This window comes from Oryctolagus cuniculus, chromosome 4, assembly GCF_964237555.1.
Source record: "Oryctolagus cuniculus chromosome 4, mOryCun1.1, whole genome shotgun sequence".
Classification (NCBI taxonomy): domain Eukaryota; kingdom Metazoa; phylum Chordata; class Mammalia; order Lagomorpha; family Leporidae; genus Oryctolagus; species Oryctolagus cuniculus.
The window spans coordinates 3,899,785-3,922,112 of record NC_091435.1 but is presented as its reverse complement, the minus strand read 5'-3'; the positions used below and the strand labels follow the sequence as shown (position 1 = coordinate 3,922,112).

Here is a 22,328-nt window from a genome sequence, read left to right as displayed (position 1 = left end):
CCCAGGGAGAGCCCCCTCATCATGGCAAGCCCACGAGGCCTCGGCCATATGCAAAGCTGCCAAACGCAATGGTCAGCAGCCAGCGGCCTAGGCCAGGGCCCCAGGGGGAGCGCTCCTCGCTGTGCGTGGGCCTGGCTTCCTGCCGCCAAGGGGCACTGAGCCACGGGGAGAAGGCGTGTGTTTAATGCATGTGAAGGTAGCCAGAGTAGGAGCAGGAGGGTCCCCCGGAAGCCAGGCCCAGGTGGCCCAGTCCTGTGGCTTGCTCTGAAGCCCACCGTGTCCAGCCTCCTCCCAGAGGTCATGCTGATGGGCAGTGTTTGTCCTTCCCAGCCTAGAACCACACCAGACCACGCGAGGCGGCCTGGGGCCCGTGTCCCAGCCGGGGATCAGAAGTGAGCTGACCCGGTACTCTGCCGCCGCGGCCCCTGAACTCACACAGGTCCCTAAATCCCAAAGTCATAGAGGATGGGAACTTAACCCAGTGACGGTGCTAGGAGGTGGGGCCTGATGGGGGCCGGGGCGGGGTCCTCAGACCACCGGGGGGCACTGTCTCCCAAGAGCAGGTCTCTGTGGGGGTTGTCACCCCAGCCTGGGCTTGGCCCCAGCCGCGCTCTCTGCTCCCGGCTCACCTGGGGACCCCTCCCCTATCATCGCCACCCACAGCTCTCGCCAACACCGAACCAATGGGCCGTCGGGTCCTGGACTGCACCTGCAGAACGGTGGGCCGGGTGAGCCTCTCTCCTCGTCTCAGGCGTCCCACAGCTGCCCTCCGGAGCTGCCCAGCCAGCCAGGCAGGAGCCCGGAGCCCCCCGGTGCACGCCAGGGGCAACACGCCCGCTCCCCCTGCTCCGAGCTCTTCTGAGCTGGCCGATTTCCTCATGGCGGCCTGGAGGGCTGGCGTGATGGCGCATGGCGCCCGGCAACCTCAGCCCACACCTTCGCGGGCGCTTTAGTCGTTCTTACTCTCCATGACCGAACTGGGAGGGGGAGGCAGTGCTGGCATCACCCCGCACCAGGCTCCTACCCCAGCAACCACGGCGGCCAGTACAGACGCCGCGCCGGACGCTGACCGCCCTGTTCCCGGGGCCCTGCGTGTTCACATCGCCCAGCGCTGGGCCCCTGGAGACGATGACACCCCCAGCCCACCCAGCCCTCCCGCTGGCGAGGGGAGCGCTGACCGCACCCTACCCTGGGGACAGCGAGTACAGCCCCTCCGCTCGGCCTCCCGGGGGACGGGGACGCGGCCACTCACCTTTTCCCGCTGGATGTCCGGAGGGAGCTCGAAGCCTTTGGCTGCCAGGAACACCCAGCTGGACCGGAACCGGATGTTCCGGATCTCTCGACTCCCGAGGGCTTCTATGGCCTTCTTGGCGTCCGCCTGCAGCCTGGAGGGAGGCGAAGGGCACGGTGTGAGGCCGGAGGGGACGCGACAGCCCTGGTGCAGCGCAGCTACGAGGGCAGGGGGTGCTGAGCTGACCACGCGGCCGCCGCCTGCAGCCCAGTGCTGGGGCACAGTCCCCTCTCACTCCACACGGCCACGTCCTGTAGCCCAGTGCTGGGGCACAGTCCCCTCTCACTCCACACAGCCACGTCCTATAGCCCAGTGCTGGGGCACAGTCCCCCTCTCACTCCACACAGCCACATCCTGTAGCCCAGTGCTGGGGGCACAGTCCCCTCTCACTCCACACGGCCATCCTGCAGCCCAGTGCTGGGGCACAGTCCCCTCTCACTCCACACGGCCATGTCCTGTAGCCTAGTACTGGGGGCACAGTCCCCCTCTCACTCCACACGGCCACGTCCTGCAGCCCAATGCTGGGGCACAGTCCTCTCACTCCACACGGCCACGTCCTGCAGCCCAATGCTGGGGCACAGTCCTCTCACCCCACACGGCCATGTCCTGCAGCCCAGTGCTGGGAGCACAGTCCTCTCACTCCACATGGCCACGTCCTGTAGCCCAGTGCTAGGGCACAGTCCTCTCACCCCACACGGCCAAGTCCTGCAGCCCAGTGCTGGGGCACAGTCCTCTCACCCCACACGGCCAATCCTGCAGCCCAGTGCTGGAGGCACAGTCCCCTGTCACTCCACACAGCCATGTCCTGTAGCCCAGTGCTGGAGGCACAGTCCCCCTCTCACTCCACACAGCCATGTCCTGCAGCCCAGTACTGGGGGCATAGTCCTCCACTCACTCCACACGGCCATGTCCTGCAGCCCAGTGCTGGGGCACAGTCCCCCTCTCACTCCACACGGCCACGTCCTGTGGCCCAGTGCTGGGGCACAGTCCCCACCCCCTCTCACTCCACACGGCCACGTCCTATAGCCCAGTGCTGGGGGCACAGTCCCCCTCTCACCCCACACAGCCATGTCCTGTAGCCCAGTGCTGGGGCACAGTCCTCCTCTCACTCCACGTGGCCACGTCCTGCAGCCCAGTGCTGGGGCACAGTCCCCCTCTCACTCCATCAGCCCCGTCTGCAGCCCAGTGCTGGGGCACAGTCCTCCTCTCACTCCACACGGCCACGTCCTGCAGCCCAGTGCTGGGGCACAGTCCTCCTCTCACTCCACACGGCCACGTCCTGCAGCCCAGTGCTGGGGCACAGTCCTCCTCTCACTCCACATGGCCATGTCCTGTAGCCCAGTGCTGGGGGCACATTCTTCCTCTTACTCCACACGGCCACATCCTGTAGCCCAGTGCTGGAGGCACAGTCCTCCTCTCACTCCACATGGCCATGTCCTGTAGCCCAGTGCTGGAGGCACAGTCCTCCTCTCACTCCACACGGCAGCGTTCTGTAGCCCAGTGCTGGAGGCACAGTCCCCCTCTCACTCCACACGGCCATGTCCTGCAGCCCAGTACTGGGGGCATAGTCCTCCACTCACTCCACACGGCCACGTCCTGCAGCCCAGTGCTGGGGCACAGTCCCCCTCTCACTCCACACGGCCAATCCTGCAGCCCAGTGCTGGGGCACAGTCCCCCTCTCACTCCATCAGCCCCGTCCTGCAGCCCAGTGCTGGGGCACAGTCCTCCTCTCACTCCACACAGCCATGTCCTATAGCCTAGTGCTGGGGGCACAGTCCCCCTCTCACTCCACACAGCCATGTCCTGTAGCCCTGTGCTGCGGCACAGTCCCCCTCTCACTCCACACAGCCACGTCCTATAGCCCAGTGCTGGAGGCACAGTCCTCCTCTCTCTCCACACAGCCACGTCCTGTAGCCCAGTGCTGGGGGCACAGTCCCCCTCTCACCCCACACAGCCATGTCCTGTAGCCCTGTGCTGAGGCACAGTCCCCTGTCACTTCTGCAAGGCCCTGGCTTTATTTTCCTTCACCTCCTCACACACCACAAATGTCCCGCCAGTCCCTGCCCTCCCTCGTCAGCCGCCCACAACGTAAGGTGGCCCGACCTTTTCTAAGGTGACAGCGAATGTCAACGTGCCCCTTTTGTGCAGTCTGAAACGTTAGCATCGGCAAAGATGAAGTTCAAGCCATGTGAGCATTGAGGACCTCAATTTAGAGCCAGCAGAGGAAGGAGAAGGGGACGCAAAGTGCGACTTCCCTGACAGTGAGATGGGCACTTGCAGGTGCGTTCCAAGGACCCTGTCTGGAGCGGCGCTCCCTGGCCGAGGAATGCTGCCCCTGGGGGTCTCCCTGGCCGAGGGATGCTGCCCCTGGGGGATCTCCCTGGCCGAGGGATGCTGCCCCTGGGGGATCTCCCTGGACGAGGGATGCTGCCCCTGGGGGATCTCCCTGGACGAGGGGTGCTGCCCCTGGGGGATCTCCCTGGCCGAGGGATGCTGCCCCTGGGGGTCTCCCTGGCCGAGGGATGCTGCCCCTGGGGGATCTCCCTGGCCGAGGGATGCTGCCCCTGGGGGTCTCCCTGGCCGAGGGATGCTGCCCCTGGGGGATCTCCCTGGCCGAGGGATGCTGCCCCTGGGGGTCTCCCTGGCCGAGGGATGCTGCCCCTGGGGGTCTCCCTGGCCGAGGGATGCTGCCCCTGGGGGTCTCCCTGGCCGAGGGATGCTGCCCCTGGGGGTCTCCCTGGCCGAGGGATGCTGCCCCTGGGGGTCTCCCTGGCCGAGGGATGCTGCCCCTGGGGGGTCTCCCTGGCCGAGGGATGCTGCCCCTGGGGACGCCGCGGTCACAGCCCCACCCGGGACGTCCCAGCTCCAGGAAGCACCCGGAGGGTGAAAGCGCCCAGGCTGCGGAGGAGCACACGCCTGGGCAGCGCCGGCCTGAACCAGCATCTCCTGGTGGGGCCCCGCGTGTGTGCACGCACAGGGGTGCACGTGAGCACGTGGGCACATGCGTGTGCCTCGGCCCCTCACTGGCCCGTCATCCTTCTCCACGTCCCACCCTGGCTCTCGCTCTCCCGGCCGGAGGTCAGCTGATCCCGAGGACGGCGGGCTCTGGCTTTGCCCGCCCACCTGGGGCACTCCGGAAGTGCAGCCCGCACGCCCCCCGGGGAGTGACCTGCTCTCCTTCCTCCGGATCCTGCATTCCTCTCGCTGTGCCCCAGAGGCTGTGCTGAGGGACCCTGGTACCTGTGTCTGTGGAAGGCGCGCCTGGCCCACCGCAGAGCTGAGCGGCCCGTTACGTCAGAGCTACGGGCAGCGGACGATGCTGGGCAGCTAAGGAACCGTGTGGGCTCCGGGGAACAGCGAGGGGGCCGTCGCTGCCCGGGGAATACTCCGTGCCCCTGGGGACCCCTGCACGTCGGGACTGCCCTCTTCACCCCAGCGTCCTGCGAACAGCGAAGCCCCCACTGCTCCCGGCTGCACTGGTTAAACCCCCTCGGCAGGAAATCCCGCCTGCAGGAAACGGCACGTTTTACGGTGAACGGATCGGTCACCGTGGATGATAAACACCTGGGGAACCGGCCCTCGCGGCCTCGGCCTCCACCCGGCCGTGGACGCAGTGTCCCTGCTCGCCCCACGTGCACATCTCTCATCTTCCCCGCTTCCTTCGCCTGCGCGACGCCGTCCCTCTTTCGGGATAACCTGACACCGCCGTGCGGGACACGCCTGGGCCCAGCGGGCCTCTCCTGCCCGCGCTGGGCGAGTGCGCACCCACTCACCTGTGGCTTCCGTCGTCGTGGGTCACCATGAGGAGCAGGGACTTGGGAGGGGCACTCTGAATGAACTTTGTCATGGGTCCCGAGTTATCTGCAAGGCAGATGGAGGATTGTCCCTGGGAAGCGAGGCACCCGCCGGCGCTGGCCTCGCTGCTGCGCTCGGCTTCCCGTGCGCCCCCAGCCCTGCGGCCTCCACCCCGGGCCAGGTGAAAGTGTGTCAGTTCTCCTCCCCTAAACGGTGACGTGGGTTCCACGGCAGCCACTGGAGGCGAGTGGCCCGGCACGGAAGGCAGAGGACCATGCAGAGAACAGGCAGCGGGTGCTCAGGGGAGGGTGGGAGGAGTCTACAACAATGGGGCCGACGTGGCCACCAGAGCTCGTGGAAAGAACTGAGAAACGAGACCTCGAGATTCTGTGCACGAAGCCGGCTCCCGGCCCCAGCGGCAGCCCCCAGCATCGCCAGCACGAGCTGGAGCCGGCTGTGACCCCCTAGGGTCAGCCTGGCCTCCCCAGACCTGGGCCTGCTGTCTCGGGGAGCAGAGGCCGCCCGTCACCACTGTCCCCGCCTCTGCAGTGCGCTGGGGTGGCCGGGGAGGACAAAGGCTGGGCCCCCATCGGGACACGGGCTCCGCCTGTGCTCCTCTGCAGGACTGGCCCTCACCAGCCCTCGGAGCAGTGACCAACTCGCCGTGCAGCGCCAACAAGAGGGGCGGCAGGGACCCCACGAGAGCCCTGGGGGAGGCTGGCAGAGCCGCCCTGCCCTGGTGGTGTGCGGGCTGCACGCGGGCCACGCTCTTCCATGCGCGTGTTAAGTAACACGCACTGTCTCCTCCCCGTGGCCCCAGAACACACAAGGCACATGGACAGCCTAGGGGGAGGGGCCCCGTCACCCTGACCCCGCCCTGTGGGGGAGGGGTCCCGTCACCCTGACCCCATCCTGTGGGTGGGGCCACGTCACCCTGACCCTGCCCTGTGGGAAGGGGCCACGTCACCCTGACCCTGGCCCCGTCGCCCAAGGCCCCCGGATGCCCTCCCGAGCCGCCAGGAGCTGCTGCGTCGCCTTGTGACGCTCGCGGTGCCAGAGTTAGCAGGACGTCCTCACCTCCCTCGTACATGTCAAAGTACCGCGCCGCCGTCATCTTCCCCGTGGCGTCTGGAACAGAGCAGGCGACGTAAAGCTCGCGGGCCAGGGGAGGCTGGTGCCCCACAGCCCTGTCCCTGCGAGAACACGCGAGACACGGTGGTCCCCGCCCCTCCCTGTGGGAACACACATGCCCACCCCTCCCCGTGGGAGCCTGGCCTCGGCCCCTCCTCCCTCCCACTTAGGACAGCCCTCGGGGCTCCCAGGACTGCTGTCCCTACAGCTCCGCCCGAAGGGCCTTGCTGTCAGCTCCCTCCAGGGACACCAGGACGCCGCTGGCCCCCACCCTGCGGGGTGCCCTCGGCAGGGCCTAACTAGACGGGCAAGGCCCACCTCTCGGGCCCTAGCGGCCCTTCTGTCACACAGGGGTGGGAACTGGCTGGTGTCAGCTCTGCGCAGACAAGGGACCCGAGAGAGCCCGAGCCTCGGCCCTGCGCGGCCGCTGGGTCCCCGCTGTCACCTGCCTGCCCTTCCCTGCCTTCCTCTAAGTCTCCTCCTGTTTGGCTCCTGCTGGTCTCTGTTGCTCCTGGAAGCACAGATAACCTCTCAAGTGAAGCCCGCGAGGGCAAGCAAACGCCCCATTTCAAGACGCATTAAAATCCAGGCCCGGGCGGGCGGATCACGCGTGTCCATCCGGCCCCGCGTGCTTGGAGGACACTCAGGAAACAGGCGCTCACTTACAGTCGACGACGGCAATGTTGATCCCCCTCGCCACGTTTCCCGTCTTCTCTCCTATGAGCCTGAAGCGTAGCTGGGCGTCAGTCACGGAGCTTCCGCACCTCTGCCCCGCCCACTGACCCCCGTGGGAGGAGCCGCACCTCTGCCACGCCCACTGCCCCCCATGGGAGGGGCCGCACCTCTGCCCCGCCCACTGACCCCCCATGGGAGGGGCCGCACCTCTGCCCTGCCCACTGCCCCCCATGGGAGGGGCCGCACCTCTGCCCTGCCCACGGCCCCCCCCACGGGAGGAGCCGCACCTCTGCCCCACCCACTGCCCCCCATGGGAGGGGCCGCACCTCTGCCCCGCCCACTGACCCCCCATGGGAGGAGCCGCACCTCTGCCCCGCCCACTGACCCCCCATGGGAGGGGCCGCACCTCTGCCCCGCCCACTGCCCCCCATGGGAGGGGCCGCACCTCTGCCCCGCCCACGCCCCCCCCACGGGAGGAGCCGCACCTCTGCCCCACCCACTGCCCCGCCCCCCGCGGGAGGAGCCGCGCCTCTGCCCCGCCCACTGCCCCCATGGGAGGGGCCGCACCTCTGCCCCGCCCACTGCCCCGCCCCCCGCGGGAGGAGCCACGCCTCTGCCCCGCCCACTGCCCCCCCATGGGAGGAGCCACACCTATGCCCTGCCCACTGCCCCCCCGCGGGAGGAGCCGCACCTCTGCCCTGCCCACTGCCCCCCGCGGGAGGAGCCGCACCTCTGCCCTGCCCACTGCCCCGCCCCGCGGGAGGAGCCGCACCTCTGCCCCGCCCACTGGCCCCGCCCAGTGGGAGGAGCCGCACCTCTGCCCCGCCCACTGCCCCCCCCCCGCGGGAGGGGCCGCGCCTCTGCCCCGCCCACTGGCCCCGCCCAGCCCAGCGCGCCCGCCCCACACGCCCCAGAGGGTAACTCAGAGCAAGACCTGGGCAGCCTAATCCACATCTGTGCATTAGGACATGTGTACCCGTGTGTGTGCGTGTTAGGATACGTGTGTATCCATGTGTGTATGTGTCAGGATACATGTGTATCCATCCGTGTGTGCATGTGTCAGGATATGTGCGTATCTGTGTGTGTGCATGTGTTAGGATACATGTGTATCTGTGTGTGTACGTGTTAGGATACATGCGTATCCATGTGTGCATGTGTTAGGATACATGTGTATCCATCCGTGTGTGCATGTGTCAGGATATGTGCGTATCTGTTAGGATATGTGTGTATCTGTGTTAGGGTATGTGTGTATCTGTGTTAGGGTATGTGTGTATCTGTGTGCGTATCTGTGTTAGGGTACATGAGTATCTGCATGTGTGCACACACACACATGCACATATAAGTGCATATAAAACACAAGGTGGATTATTTCATGTTACATGTATGTATGTAGCTTACTTTCCCATAAAGACCAGTATGAGTCAAGACAGGAACAGGACGTGGGGAGGGAGAGCGGGTGGTGCCAGGAGGAGCTCTCCCCGTGCACTGCTCTGTGAACACACGCTAGTTCCGAGCCAGGTCACTGTATCACACACTCAAAAATTAAACCCAGGCCGGCGCCGCGGCTCACTAGACTAATCCTCCATCTGCGGCGCCGGCACACCGGGTTCTAGTCCCGGTCGGGGCGCCGGATTCTGTCCCGGTTGCCCCTCTTCCAGGCCAGCTCTCTGCTGTGGCCAGGGAGTGCAGTGGAGGATGGCCCAGGTGCTTGGGCCCTGCACCCCATGGGAGACCAGGAGAAGCACCTGGCTCCTGCCTTGGGATCAACGTGGTGCGCCGGCCGCTATCACCGGCTGTGGTGGCAGCCACTTGGGTGAACCAAAGGAAAAAGGAAGACCTTTCTCTTTGTCTCTCTCTCTCTCACTGTCTAACTGCCTGTCAAAAAAAAAATTAAACCCAGGCCCGGTGCTGTGGTGTACCAGGTTAATCTTCTGCCTGTAGCACCAGCATCCCATGTGGGCACCGGTTCAAGACCCGGCTTCTCCTCTTCCAATCCAGCTCTCTGCTATGGCCTGGGAAAGCAGTGGAAGATGGCCCAAGTCCTTGGGTCCCTGTACCCGTGTGGGAGACCTGGAGGAAGCTCCTGGCTCCTGGCTTCAGATCAGCCCAGCTCTGGCCGTTATAGTCATCTGGGGAGTGAACCAGCAGATGGAAGACCTCTCTCTCTCTCTCTCTCTCTCTCTCTCTCTCTCTCTCTGTAACTCTGCCTCAGATAAATAAATAAAATCTTTAAAAATAAATAAATGAAAAATCTTTTTTTAAAAAAAGAAACATATACCTTGAGTATCTCTGCATTCATTAAAATAAATCGATGTTGCAATTAAAAAAAAAAAAAAACTCCCCAAGGACGCCTCCAGGGCCTGCAGCACACACGCAGAGAGGACGCAACCCCACGGCACACACACGTTCACAGAACACTGAAGAGGCCGGCATAGTCACCAACGCCTCCGCAGAGAGAAACTGCACCTGCTCTGATCGGGGTCGCCAAAGGAAACCGCAGAGCACCGTGAACCGAGCGCGGGCGTCCCCAGGACCCCGGAGGGCCCGGCCTCACACGTGGGGCAAAGCACAGAACGTGAGCCGCGGTGTGTTCTAACTGCTGTCACACGAACCTGCCCAGCGGGTCGGCACGGGACCCAGAACCCTCCACAGCCGGGGCGGCTGTCCGGGCCCCTCGGGCTGGGGTCAGGGCGGGGAGGCTCTCTTCCAGGGCCGGGGGTCCTGCTGGCTCAGCCCCCAGGAGGGAGCGCCCGCAGACGGCCGGGGCCTCTGGCGGCACAGCGGTACTCACAGCTCGTCCTCAAAGCAGATCTTGGCGTACTTGTCTCTGCCGCCCCCGCTGAGCAACCGGTAGGCGTAGGTGTCGGGGGGACACGGCGTCCAGTGGTCGCATTTTTGCCTCTTAGGGGTCGGGGCTGCAGTGAACAAGAGCGGAAGGGTTATCATCACACAACTGTGGCCGCGGGAGGGGAGACCCCAGGGAGGGGCCAGCTTCCACAGGCTGGGGGACGTCCTGGACACCCAGGTTAATGTGGCCTGCTCTGCCCCAGAGCAGCTGGGGGCAGAGAGCGTGGGGAAATGAGGTCGGGTCACTGCCCACGGTGGCCGCCATACGGATGCCCACACCACACAGCTTCTGCGTGTGCACTCACTCACAGCTTACACCATGTGCCAAACACGTGTTCCACACGCAGCACACGGACCACTCACAACTCACACCACTCATGAGCACACCACATACTATACACGTTCCACATGCATTACGTAGACCACACACAACTCACACCACTCATGAGCACACCACGTGCCAAACATGTGTTCCACACATAGCACACGGACCACACACAACTCCCACCACTCATGAGCACATGTGCCAAACACGTGTTCCACATGCAGCACGTGGACCACACACAGCTCACACCACACATGTAGCTCACCACAACCATACACAACACATATGCCACACAAGTACATGGACAAGGCAAACAATACACACAGACCATGTACAACTCACACCACTCATGAGCACACCACATGCCATACACGTGTTCCACACGCAGCACATGGACCATGTACAGCTCACACATACACACGTGTAACATGGCACACACCCCCGTCCCCCCACCTGACTGCCAGGGTGAGCTCGGCCGGCCCACGCCCACTCTTGCCGTGTGAGGACCGAGTTTCTCCGCCCGGCCCGCGGTGACGTCAGCCTGGGCAGACGCGGGGGCGCTGCTCCCACACAGCTCAAGTCTCTCACGCGAGGAGACCCCTGCGGCAGGCGCGCTCTACGCAGGCTCAGGCCGATGCTGGCTCCTGGTTCTGGAGGTGCAAGGCCCGGGGACCCCGTCTGGCGACAGCTTCCTCCCTGGCAGAGTCCTGGTGGCACAGGGCGTGACACGGGCACAGCGGACAGCGCACGGGGGTCTGTGTGCTGGTCTCGGTCAGTTTTCCTGCACAGTCCGCAGGAAGGTGCCCAAGGCTAACGCTGTACCTGAACCCGATCAGCCCCTGAGAGGCCCTGCCACACTTGGACGACACGTCTGCCTCCTTCGTCCCACTAAGTAAGACTTTGGGGTTGAAGTCCAACAGGAGTTCAACATAGCAGTCCTCCCCCGGTCCCAGAAATTCATGATTTCATCACACACGGTCATGCCATCCTCTGTGGTCCGAGAGTCTTAGCTCAGCTCTGCACTAATTCGAAGCCTAAGGTCTCCCCTGAAACAGCGAACCCCAGCTTTGAGCCTGGAAAAGCCCAGGTTCCAGCCGAGCGGGCGTGGGGCGTGCACAGGGACACAGAAAGGAGGAATACTCGGCCTAAATCAGGACCGAAACCCGGCAGGGCAGACGCTGAAGCCTGCACCAGCGTCCTGGGAACACAGTGGGACAGCCCCGCCCGAGCCTCTCTGGGCTGCAGCAGGGGCCCGAGGCGTCCCAGGGCCGGCCTGGCTCGCGGCTGCCGGCCCTGCCCTCCTGAAGCCTCCACATCACTTCTCTCCCACAATTCCACTCTGCCTCACCCCGCAGGGGCTCCGCGCATGGACACGGAGAACCCAGAACTCCATCAGGGTCTCCCACGCGGGTGCAGGGCCCAGGCATTCGGGCCGTCTTCCGATGACATCAGCAGGGAGCTGGAGCAGAAGCGGAGCAGCCGGGACTCGAACTGGCGCTCGGATGGGGCGCCCGTGCCGCACGCAGTGGCCCTGAGCGAGCCTCTTTAGTGAGCTTTAGTTCGTCTCCCTCACATCTCCCTCACTGTCCTGTCCCAAACTCACGTTTCCTTCGCTCGCTCCCTGAACAAGCTGCAAATTTGTCAAATATTCTCATTCTGCTCCTTTCTGATTCTGAGGGTGAAACTGACCCAAGGTGGCCACCAGCACCCACGTCCATGTCACAGCCTGGACACCGTGCTGTCTTGAAACCCCCTCGACCACATAAACTAACGCAGAGCCTCTAAGTCCAGCCCCCTCACAGCCTCGGGGGTTGGGGGGCCGCACGGTGCACCCGGGCTCCTGGCCACACTGACAGGTTGGCCGCCGGCGCAGTCCCCAGCAGACCCACTACTGCCCTGCGCCCCAGCAGTGCAGCCCTCGGCCCACACCCGCCCAGCAGCTGGTCCTGTGGGTTCCCCTTCTGCGCCCGGGCCCCCTGCCTCACCTGCTACACCCAGACTCCCCCTGCCTCACCTGCTGTGCCCCAGGCTCCCCCTGCCTCACCTGCTGCACCCAGACTCCCCCTGCCTCACCTGCTGCACCCCAGGCTCCCCCTGCCTCACCTGCTGTGCCCCGGGCTCCCCCTGCCTCACCTGCTGCACCCCAGGCTCCCCTGCCTCACCTGCTGTGCCCCGGGCTCCTCCTGCCTCACCTACTGCGCCCCAGTCTCCCCCTGCCTCACCTGCTGTGCCCGGAGCTCCCCCTGCCTCACCTGCTGCGCCCCGAGCTCCCCCTGCCTCACCTGCTGCGCCCAGACTCCCCCTGCCTCACCTGCTGCGCCCCAGGCTCCCCCTGCCTCACCTGCTGCGCCCAGACTCCCCCTGCCTCACCTGCTGTGCCCCGGGCTCCCCCTGCCTCACCTGCTGCACCCCAGGCTCCCCCTGCCTCACCTGCTGCGCCCCGAGCTCCCCCTGCCTCACCTGCTGCGCCCAGACTCCCCCTGCCTCACCTGCTGTGCCCCGGGCTCCCCCTGCCTCACCTGCTGCACCCCAGGCTCCCCCTGCCTCACCTGCTGCGCCCCGAGCTCCCCCTGCCTCACCTGCTGCGCCCAGACTCCCCCTGCCTCACCTGCTGCGCCCCAGGCTCCCCCTGCCTCACCTGCTGCGCCCCGAGCTCCCCCTGCCTCACCTGCTGCGCCCAGGGCTCCTCACCTCCAGCGGTGATGGTAACGGCCCCAGTGCCTGGCACCAGTGTTCCCTGTTAGCTTTTTGTGACTACAACGGCACAACCGAGGAGACTGAGTTATAAATAGGAAAGAGGTGCGTAGCTCACGATGTTGGGTCCAAGTCCAAGATGTTGGGGGTCCAAGTCCAAGCCAGCTGGACGTGGTGTGGCCTCTGTGAGGACGGCGGGAATCAGAGGCCAAGTGTGTGCGGAGGAAGAATCGCATGGTGGGCCAGGAAGTAGGAAGGCTGGGTCCAACTCAGGTCTCACGACAGCCCTCTCTCCAGAACCCCTTCTGAGGACACGCCCCCGTGACCCAAGGGCCGCCCACCTTCTGAGGACATGCCCCCGTGACCCAAGAACCGCCCACCCTCTAAGGACACGCCCCCGGTGACCCAAGGACCGCCCACCTTCTGAGGACACACCCCCAGTGACCTAAGGACCGCCTACCTTCTGAGGACACACCCCCAGTGACCCAAGGGCTGCCCACCCTCTAAGGACACGCCCCCAGTGACCCAAGGACCGCCCACCCTCTAAGGACACGCCCCCAGTGACCCAAGGACCGCCCACCTTCTGAGGACACGCCCCCAGTGACCCAAGGACCGCCCATGAGGTCCAGCCTCTGGACACCAGAACCGAATGAGGTTTCCATCCTCTTTACCATGAACTGATGACGGGATTTAAGATGCGACATGAGTCCAGCAGCCACATGACGTTGCAGCCACGGCAGTCCTTCCACTGGGCCCACAGCTCAGAGGACGGAGGGCCAGGCGAGGCTGGGATGTGAGCCTGCACCCGGCCCCGCGCAGCCCGCTCTCCACCCCCTCCTTGCCCACGCGTCTCCCGCAGCGTCACCTCCCTGCTCCGACCACGCACTGGCTGCCCCCGTCAGGGCGCCGTGGGCTCAGATCTAAGGCCAGCGTCCCAGGGACAGACACAGACAGCACTTTCCCAGCGCAAGTCTGGCTGGGCCCAGGGACTCGGCGCTGCTTTAGGGCTGCCGGTGCCTCTCTGACTGTGCACACACAGGCTAGAAGGTGCAGGCAGCAAGACATCACGCACGGCACGGAGAGGACAAGGAAGACGGCGAGACAGGAGGAGAGGAGCCTTAAAAACAGAAAACAACTAGCAAAACGGCAGTGCTAAGCCTTTATCTGCCAACAGCTACCTTACATGTAATGGATTAAATTCTCTAGTTAAAAGACACAGACCAGCTGAACGAACTCAGAGAAAAAACCAACCCAGGGTCGAATTATATGCTGTGTACGAGAGACTTCAGCCTTCATAACACACATCTATAGAAAGCAAAGAAATGGATAGTCCATGCAAATCAAAATGCTTGTACCAGATAAAATACACTGTAAGTCAAAAATGGTGAGAAGAGACAAGGATTACTATAGTGACAGGGAAGTCAATTCATCGAGAGGCTGTACAGTTAGAACCACTTAGGCACCAGAGGCCTGAATGGGAGAGACCGCAATACAGCAACAGGAGGGCACTTCAATATGCTACTTCAGGAGGCGAGCTCACGGAGACGAGCTAACAGAGACGATCCAATGGAGATGATCCAATGGAGACGAGCCAACGGAGACGAGCTAACGGAGGCGAGCTAATGGAGACAAGCTCACGGAGATGAGCTAACGGAGACGAGCTCATGGAGACGAGCTCATGGAGACGACTAACGGAGACGAGCTAATGGAGACGAGCTAACGGAGGCGAGCTCACGGAGATGAGCTAACGGAGACGAGCTAACGGAAATGAGCTAATGGAGATGATCCAATGGAGACGAGCTAACGGAGATGAGCTAATGCAGACGAGCTAACGGAGACGAGCTAACGGAGACGACTAACAGAGACGAGCCAATGGAGACGAGCCAACGGAGACGAGCCAACGGAGACGAGCTCACGGAGACGAGCTAACGCAGACGAGCTAACAGAGGCGACCCGGACAGAACATCAGTAAGCAGACACTGACGTCGTCCCTTAAGGCTTCTATAACAAAGCACCTTACACTGGGTGGCGTCTAAACAACATGAACTTATTTTCGCAAATCTAAAGGCTGGGAAGCCCCAGCCCGGGGTCACAGTGGGCACCTCCACCTCGCCGCTGTCTCCTCACGGGAGAGGGAGCAGCCCACCTGCTCCCTTCAGCCCACCGTCCGGCACGAATCTCAGTCCTGAGGGCACAGCCTTCGTGCTTGGCGACTTCCCCCGAGGGCCACCTCCTCCCATCACAGCGCCCACTCCGTTGCCATGTCTGAATCCGGGTGGAACGCCGACCCCGTGCAGCGGTCTCTCTGCCCGTCAGTGGTGGCCAGGCTGACACGGAACCTCCCAGCCCCAGCAGGAACGCGCACTCTGCCCGGGCCCACACAGGACCTTCTCCAGAATGGACACGATGCTGGGCCACGGACTAGGCTGAACACATCTGCGAAGACTGAAATTGTACCAAGTATCTCGTCCAAACACCACCGTGGGAAGCTAGAAATTAGCAACTGGAGGAACTCCAGACACTTGACAAAAAGATTGAGCAACATGCGCCGAACAACCAGTGGGTGAAGGAAATTGAAAGGGACATTTTGAAACGCGTGAGACACGTGACCCTGGAACCCCACACACGACCGCCGTGGACGCAGCCAGAGCAGCTCTGGAAGTGAGACGCAGGCCGACCGCCGCACCGAGAGACAAGCGCGGACGTTACACCCACAGGAAGCAGAAACAGGGAGGGACGCGCACTGAAGGGGGGATAAAGAGGGAAACAGCAGAGATCAGAGCGCGAAGAAGCGACAGACCAGGGGACAGACCAGGGAGACAGCAAGGCGAGGAGGCCGGGGGCGGGGTTCCTGCGAGCACAGACGACCTTGACAAACCCTCAGCGAGACCGGGAACAAGAGGACAAAGACGCAGACCAGCAGCAAAGACCGCGGGAGAACACGGTGGGAATCACACATCAGCACACTGCACAGCCTGGAAGACACGGGCGAAGTCCCAGACACATACAATCCAGCAAGACGGAATTGTGAAGTCGGAAATGGGAACAGACCAACGACAAGGAGGCAGAATCTGGGTAAAGTCTCCTTTCAAAGCAAAGCCTAGGTATTCTACCAACCACTCAGCGAAAAACTAAAAAGACAAAAATCTTCCTGGGGCCGGCGCTGCGGCATAACGGCTAAAGCTGCCGTCTGCAGTGCCGGCATCCCATGTGGGCGCCGGTTCGAGTCCCGGCTGCTCCACTTCCGATCCAGCTCTCTGCTGTGGCCTGGGAGTGCAGTGGAGGATGCCCAAGTCCTTGGGCCCCTGCACCCGCGTGGGAGACCTGGAGGAAGCTCCTGGCTCCTGGCTTCGGATCGGCACTGAAGAGGAGGGAATACTTCCAAGTTAGTTTACAAGATGAGTCTTGATTCAAAGGCAGACAAGGATACTGCAAGAAAAGAATACTAGAAGCCAGTAGCTCTCGTTGACGCGGCTGCAAAGGTCGCCAACAACAGACCAGCAATGAATTCAGTGATCCGTTCAAAGCTCACTCAGCACCATCGAGCGGAATCTCTTCCCTGGTGCAAGGACGATTCGCCGTGCACAAGTCGATGACGGGATACAGCGCACCGCACCGGCAAGCAGAGGCTGACGGCGTCGTGTCGGCAGCCGGAGAGAACCTATCTGACGAAATGCAGCGCTGCTTCATGACAAAAGCTGTCAGGGGAGTGGGCGCACGCGGAACGTTCCTCAGCCAAGCAGGGAACAGACAAGAGAAGCCACAGCTCCCACCATCCTCCGTGGCGCGAGCCGACAGCTTTTCCTCCAGGGACAGACACCAGACGCGGGTGCCCGCTCTCGCCATCGCTGTTCAATATGGCAAGTGATGAGGCACCTAAATCAGAGAGGAAGACGGTAAATGGTCCTCTGGCTGAGGCATGGCCTTAGCCACAGAAAGCCCCAGAGACTCCTCCAAACACTGCAGAACTGGTAAATTTAGTAAAGTTTCAGGATACAAAAGTCACACGCAGACATCAGCGCTGTGTCTGAAGACTAACAGAGAAACGATCTCAGAAAGCAAGCCACTCCGTTTGCAATAGTAACAAAAAATTAAAATTCTCAGGTGTAAATTCAGCCAGAAAAATGAAAGATCTGTGTGCTAAAGCTGTGAAGCAGCGATGAGCGACGTGGGCGGCACTCGCGAATGCAGAGCCACCTTTGTCCTGGGAGACGCGCAGCGCTGACCTGCCCCTATGACCCAGAGCGAGCTACAGGCGCAGCCCCTTCACAAGCCCAGCACCATTCTTCCCGCAGCAGAAATACTCCGAAACTGTTAGGGAACCATGAAAGGCCCCAAGGAGCCAAAGGGACCTTGAGTAAAAAGAAGGAAGCTGGAGGTGTTACACTACCTGGTTTCAAACGATTTTACAAAGCTGTGTCCACCCAACACCCTGGTACCATCATAGAGACAGACGCCAGCCAGCAGAGCAGGAGAGAGCAGGGTACTATGAGAGAGAGAGAGAGAGAGAGAGAGAGAGCGAGCGAGCAGGAGAGGGCTGGGTACTCTCAGAGAGAGAGAGAGAGAGAGAGAGCAGGAGAGGGCTAGGTACTATCAGAGAGAGAGAGAGAAAGAGAGAGAGAGAGAGAGAGAGAGAGCAGGAGAGAGCAGGGTACTATCAGAGAGAGAGAGAGAGAGAGAGAGAGAGAGAGAGCAGGAGAGGGCTGGGTACTCTCAGAGAGAGAGAAAGAGAGAGAGAGAGAGAGAGAGAGAGCAGGAGAGAGCAGGGTACTATCAGAGAGAGAGAGAGAGAGAGAGAGAGAGAGAGAGCGAGCAGGAGAGGGCTGGGTACTCTCAGAGAGAGAGAGAGAGAGAGAGCAGGAGAGGGCTGGGTACTCTCAGAGAGAGAGAGAGAGAGCAGGAGAGGGCTGGGTACTCTCAGAGAGAGAGAGAGAGAGCAGGAGAGGGCTGGGTACTCTCAGAGAGAGAGAGAGCGAGCAGGAGAGGGCGCCCAGAGGTGAAGCCACAACTGGCAGTCAATCTTTGGCAAAGGTGCCGAATCGCGCGGTGAGACGCAATCTCTTCAGTAAATGGTGTTGGGAAAACTCAGCCTCCCGCGCAGAACGAAACCGGATCCTCATCACTTGCACAGACCAAGTCAAATGGATGAAAAGACTGAAATACAAGACCTGAAATCGTGAAACTACTAAAACAAATAAATCAAACAAAAACAGGGACAGCTCCGTGACGCTGGTTTGGCAACGATTCTTCGACTATGACCCAAAAGCACAGGCAGCATACGCGAGAACAGACATGGAAAACCAGACGGCAAAGGAAGCAGTCGACGGTGAGGAGACGAGGGAGGATGGGAGGAGGAACCGCACACCGTACACTGCGAAGGGGCTAGTTCCAAACTATACAAGCAGCTCGCACCCCCAGTAAAAAGAAAGTTAAAAGTCTGATTAAACTCGAGGAAAGGACCTGGAAAACGAGCCATTCTCCAAAGACGACACACACATGGCCACGGGGTACGGGAAGGAAGTTCGCACATCACGAGTTGTCAGGGAGATGCGGGCTGAAGCCACAGTGAGCCGGCATCTCGCCCTCCTGTGGAAGCGATGGACGGTAACAAGAGCCGGTGAGGACGCAGGGCAAAGGCGAGGCCGGGCGCAGCGGGCACGTGAGTATCAGAGTCGTGATGGCCGGAAAACAGTATGGCGGCTCTTCAAAAAATACGATGGGACGGCCGTGTCTCCCGGGTACCCACCCGGAGGAAACGCAATCCGCGTGGCGACACGCCGCAGGGCACTGTTCATCCCCAAGCAAGCGCAGCCGTCACTCGGACAACACAGACGAACCTGGAAGAGTCATACTGGGGGAGACGAGTCACACTGGGGGAGACGAGCGCACACTGGGGGAGACGAGTCACACTGGGGAGACGAGGCACACTGGGGGAGACGAGTCACACTGGGGGAGATGAGTCACACTGGGGGAGACGAGTCACACTGGGGGAGACGAGTCACACTGGGGGAGATGAGTCACACTGGGGAGATGAGTCACACTGGGGAGATGAGTCACACTGGGGAGACGAGTCACACTGGGGAGATGAGTCACACTGGGGAGACGAGTCACACTGGGGAGACGAGTCACACTGGGGAGATGAGTCACACTGGGGGAGATGAGTCACACTGGGGAGATGAGTCACACTGGGGGAGATGAGTCACACTGGGGGAGATGAGTCACACTGGGGAGACGAGTCACACTGGGGGAGACGAGTCACACTGGGGGAGATGAGTCACACTGGGGAGACGAGTCACACTGGGGAGACGAGTGCACACTGGGGGAGACGAGTCACACTGGGGAGATGAGTCACACTGGGGAGACGAGTCACACTGGGGAGATGAGTCACACTGGGGAGACGAGTCACACTGGGGAGACGAGTCACACTGGGGAGATGAGTCACACTGGGGGAGATGAGTCACACTGGGGAGACGAGTCACACTGGGGGAGATGAGTCACACTGGGGGAGACGAGTCACACTGGGGGAGACGAGGCACACTGGGGGAGACGAGTCACACTGGGGGAGATGAGTCACACTGGGGAGACGAGTCACACTGGGGGAGACGAGTCACACTGGGGGAGACGAGGCACACTGGGGGAGACGAGTCACACTGGGGGAGACGAGGCACACTGGGGGAGACGAGTCACACTGGGGGAGATGAGTCACACTGGGGAGACGAGTCACACTGGGGGAGACGAGGCACACTGGGGGAGACGAGGCACACTGGGGGAGACGAGTCACACTGGGGGAGACGAGTCACACTGGGGAGATGAGTCACACTGGGGGAGACGAGTCACACTGGGGAGATGAGTCACACTGGGGGAGACGAGTCACACTGGGGAGACGAGTCACACTGGGGGAGACGAGTCACACTGGGGAGACGAGTCACACTGGGGGGGACGAGTCACACTGGGGAGACGAGTCACACTGGGGAGACGAGTCACACTGGGGAGATGAGTCACACTGGGGGAGACGAGTCACACTGGGGGAGACGAGTCACACTGGGGGGGACGAGTCACACTGGGGGAGAAGAGTCACACTGGGGAGATGAGTCACACTGGGGGAGACGAGTCACACTGGGGGAGACGAGTCACACTGGGGGGGACGAGTCACACTGGGGAGACGAGTCACACTGGGGGAGATGAGTCACACTGGGGGAGATGAGTCACATTGGGGAGACGAGTCACACTGGGGGAGAAGAGTCACACTGGGGAGATGAGTCACACTGGGGGAGATGAGTCACACTGGGGAGACGAGTCACACTGGGGGAGAAGAGTCACACTGGGGAGACGAGTCACACTGGGGGAGAAGAGTCACACTGGGGGAGATGAGTCACACTGGGGAGACGAGTCACACTGGGGGAGATGAGTCACACTGGGGGAGACGAGTCACACTGGGGGGGACGAGTCACACTGGGGAGATGAGTCACACTGGGGGAGACGAGTCACACTGGGGGAGAAGAGTCACACTGGGGAGATGAGTCACACTGGGGGAGACGAGTCACACTGGGGGAGACGAGTCACACTGGGGGGCACGAGTCACACTGGGGAGACGAGTCACACTGGGGAGACGAGTCACACTGGGGAGATGAGTCACACTGGGGGAGACGAGTCACACTGGGGGAGACGAGTCACACTGGGGGAGACGAGTCACACTGGGGAGATGAGTCACACTGGGGGAGACGAGTCACACTGGGGGAGACGAGTCACACTGGGGGAGATGAGTCACACTGGGGGGGACGAGTGCACACTGGGGGAGACGAGCGCACACTGGGGGAGATGAGTCACACTGGGGGAGATGAGCACACACTGGGGAGACGAGTCACACTGGGGAGATGAGTCACACTGGGGAGACGAGTCACACTGGGGAGACGAGCGCACACTGGGGGAGATGAGTCACACTGGGGGAGAAGAGTCACACTGGGGGAGATGAGTCACACTGGGGGAGATGAGTCACACTGGGGGAGATGAGTCACACTGGGGGAGACGAGTCACACTGGGGGAGAGGAGTCACACTGGGGGAGACGAGTCACACTGGGGGAGATGAGTCACACTGGGGGAGACGAGTCACACTGGGAGAGATGAGTCACACTGGGGAGACGAGTCACACTGGGGAGACGAGTCACACTGGGGAGATGAGTCACACTGGGGGGACGAGTCACACTGGGGAGACGAGCGCACACTGGGGAGACGAGTCACACTGGGGAGATGAGTCACACTGGGGGGACGAGTGCACACTGGGGGAGACGAGCGCACACTGGGGGAGATGAGTCACACTGGGGGAGACGAGTCACACTGGGGAGACGAGTCACACTGGGGGAGATGAGTCACACTGGGGGAGATGAGTCACACTGGGGGAGACGAGTCACACTGGGGGAGAGGAGTCACACTGGGGGAGACGAGTCACACTGGGGAGATGAGTCACACTGGGGAGATGAGCGCACACTGGGGAGGTGAGTCACACTGGGGGAGACGAGTCACACTGGGGGAGACGAGTCACACTGGGGGAGACGAGTCACACTGGGGAGACGAGTCACACTGGGGAGATGAGTCACACTGGGGGAGACGAGTCACACTGGGGAGACGAGTCACACTGGGGGAGATGAGTCACACTGGGGGAGACGAGTCACACTGGGGGAGAGGAGTCACACTGGGGAGATGAGTCACACTGGGGGAGAGGAGTCACACTGGGGAGATGAGTCACACTGGGGAGATGAGTCACACTGGGGAGATGAGCGCACACTGGGGAGGTGAGTCACACTGGGGGAGACGAGTCACACTGGGGAGACGAGTCACACTGGGGGAGACGAGTCACACTGGGGGAGACGAGTCACACTGGGGGAGATGAGTGCACAGCCACTGGGGAGCACGCGCAGAGCGCAGAGCAACTGACGCCACGGAAGCAGGGAGGGCGGCTGCCCCCCGGGGGGACGAGGGCAGAGGGTACAGCCTTCCCATCAGACAGCAGAGTGGGTTCAGGGTCTCCACTGCACATCACAGTGACTTGGCTGATATTCTAGAAAAATCCACCACGTGGACTTTAAGCGTTCTTACCACAGAAAAACGCTACGTATGTGAGACGCTGCCTCGGTTAGTCAGCTTGCTTTAGCCATTCCACGATGTACACACATGAACACGTGGGGGGCCGGCGCTGTGGCACACTGGGTTAACACCCTGACCTGCAGTGCCAGCATCCCATATGGGCGCCGGTTCGAGACCCGGCTGCTTCACTTCCTGTCCAGCTCTCTGCTATGGCCTGGGAAAGCAGTGGAAGATGGCCCAAGTCCTTGGGCCCCTGCACCCGCATGGGAGACCTGGAAGAAGCTCCTGGCTCCTAGCTTTGGATTGGCACAGCTCCGGCCATTGCAACCATCTGGGGAGTGAATGGAAGCGCTCTTTCTCTCTCTCTCCCTCTCTCCCTCTCTCCCTCTCTCCCTCTCTGCCTCTCCTCTCTCTGCCTCTCCTCTCTCTGCCTCTCCTCTCTCTGTGTAACTCTTTCAAATAAATAAATAAATCTTAAAAAAAAAAAAC

The 22,328-nt window shown here is 62.0% G+C and overlaps 1 protein-coding gene across 2 annotated transcripts in view; it reads right to left on the bottom strand.

Moving 5' to 3' along the window:
• The window catches only part of FAM3B (FAM3 metabolism regulating signaling molecule B), a 46,320-nt gene that overhangs the window by 5,898 nt on the left and 18,094 nt on the right, over window positions 1-22,328 (bottom strand). The window contains exons 1-6 of one of the 2 annotated variants that reach the window (XM_070073141.1): window positions 18,505-18,635; window positions 9,684-9,807; window positions 6,884-6,942; window positions 6,164-6,214; window positions 5,065-5,152; window positions 1,253-1,385 (exon numbers count right to left, since the gene is read on the bottom strand). In XM_070073141.1, the coding sequence (XP_069929242.1) occupies window positions 1,253-1,385; window positions 5,065-5,152; window positions 6,164-6,214; window positions 6,884-6,942; window positions 9,684-9,807; window positions 18,505-18,553 (504 nt within the window). In that variant the 5' untranslated portion in view covers window positions 18,554-18,635. Of the gene's footprint in view, window positions 1-1,252; window positions 1,386-5,064; window positions 5,153-6,163; window positions 6,215-6,883; window positions 6,943-9,683; window positions 9,808-18,504; window positions 18,636-22,328 lie in introns of those variants that run through there. The other variant, XM_070073140.1, reaches the window with a different exon arrangement.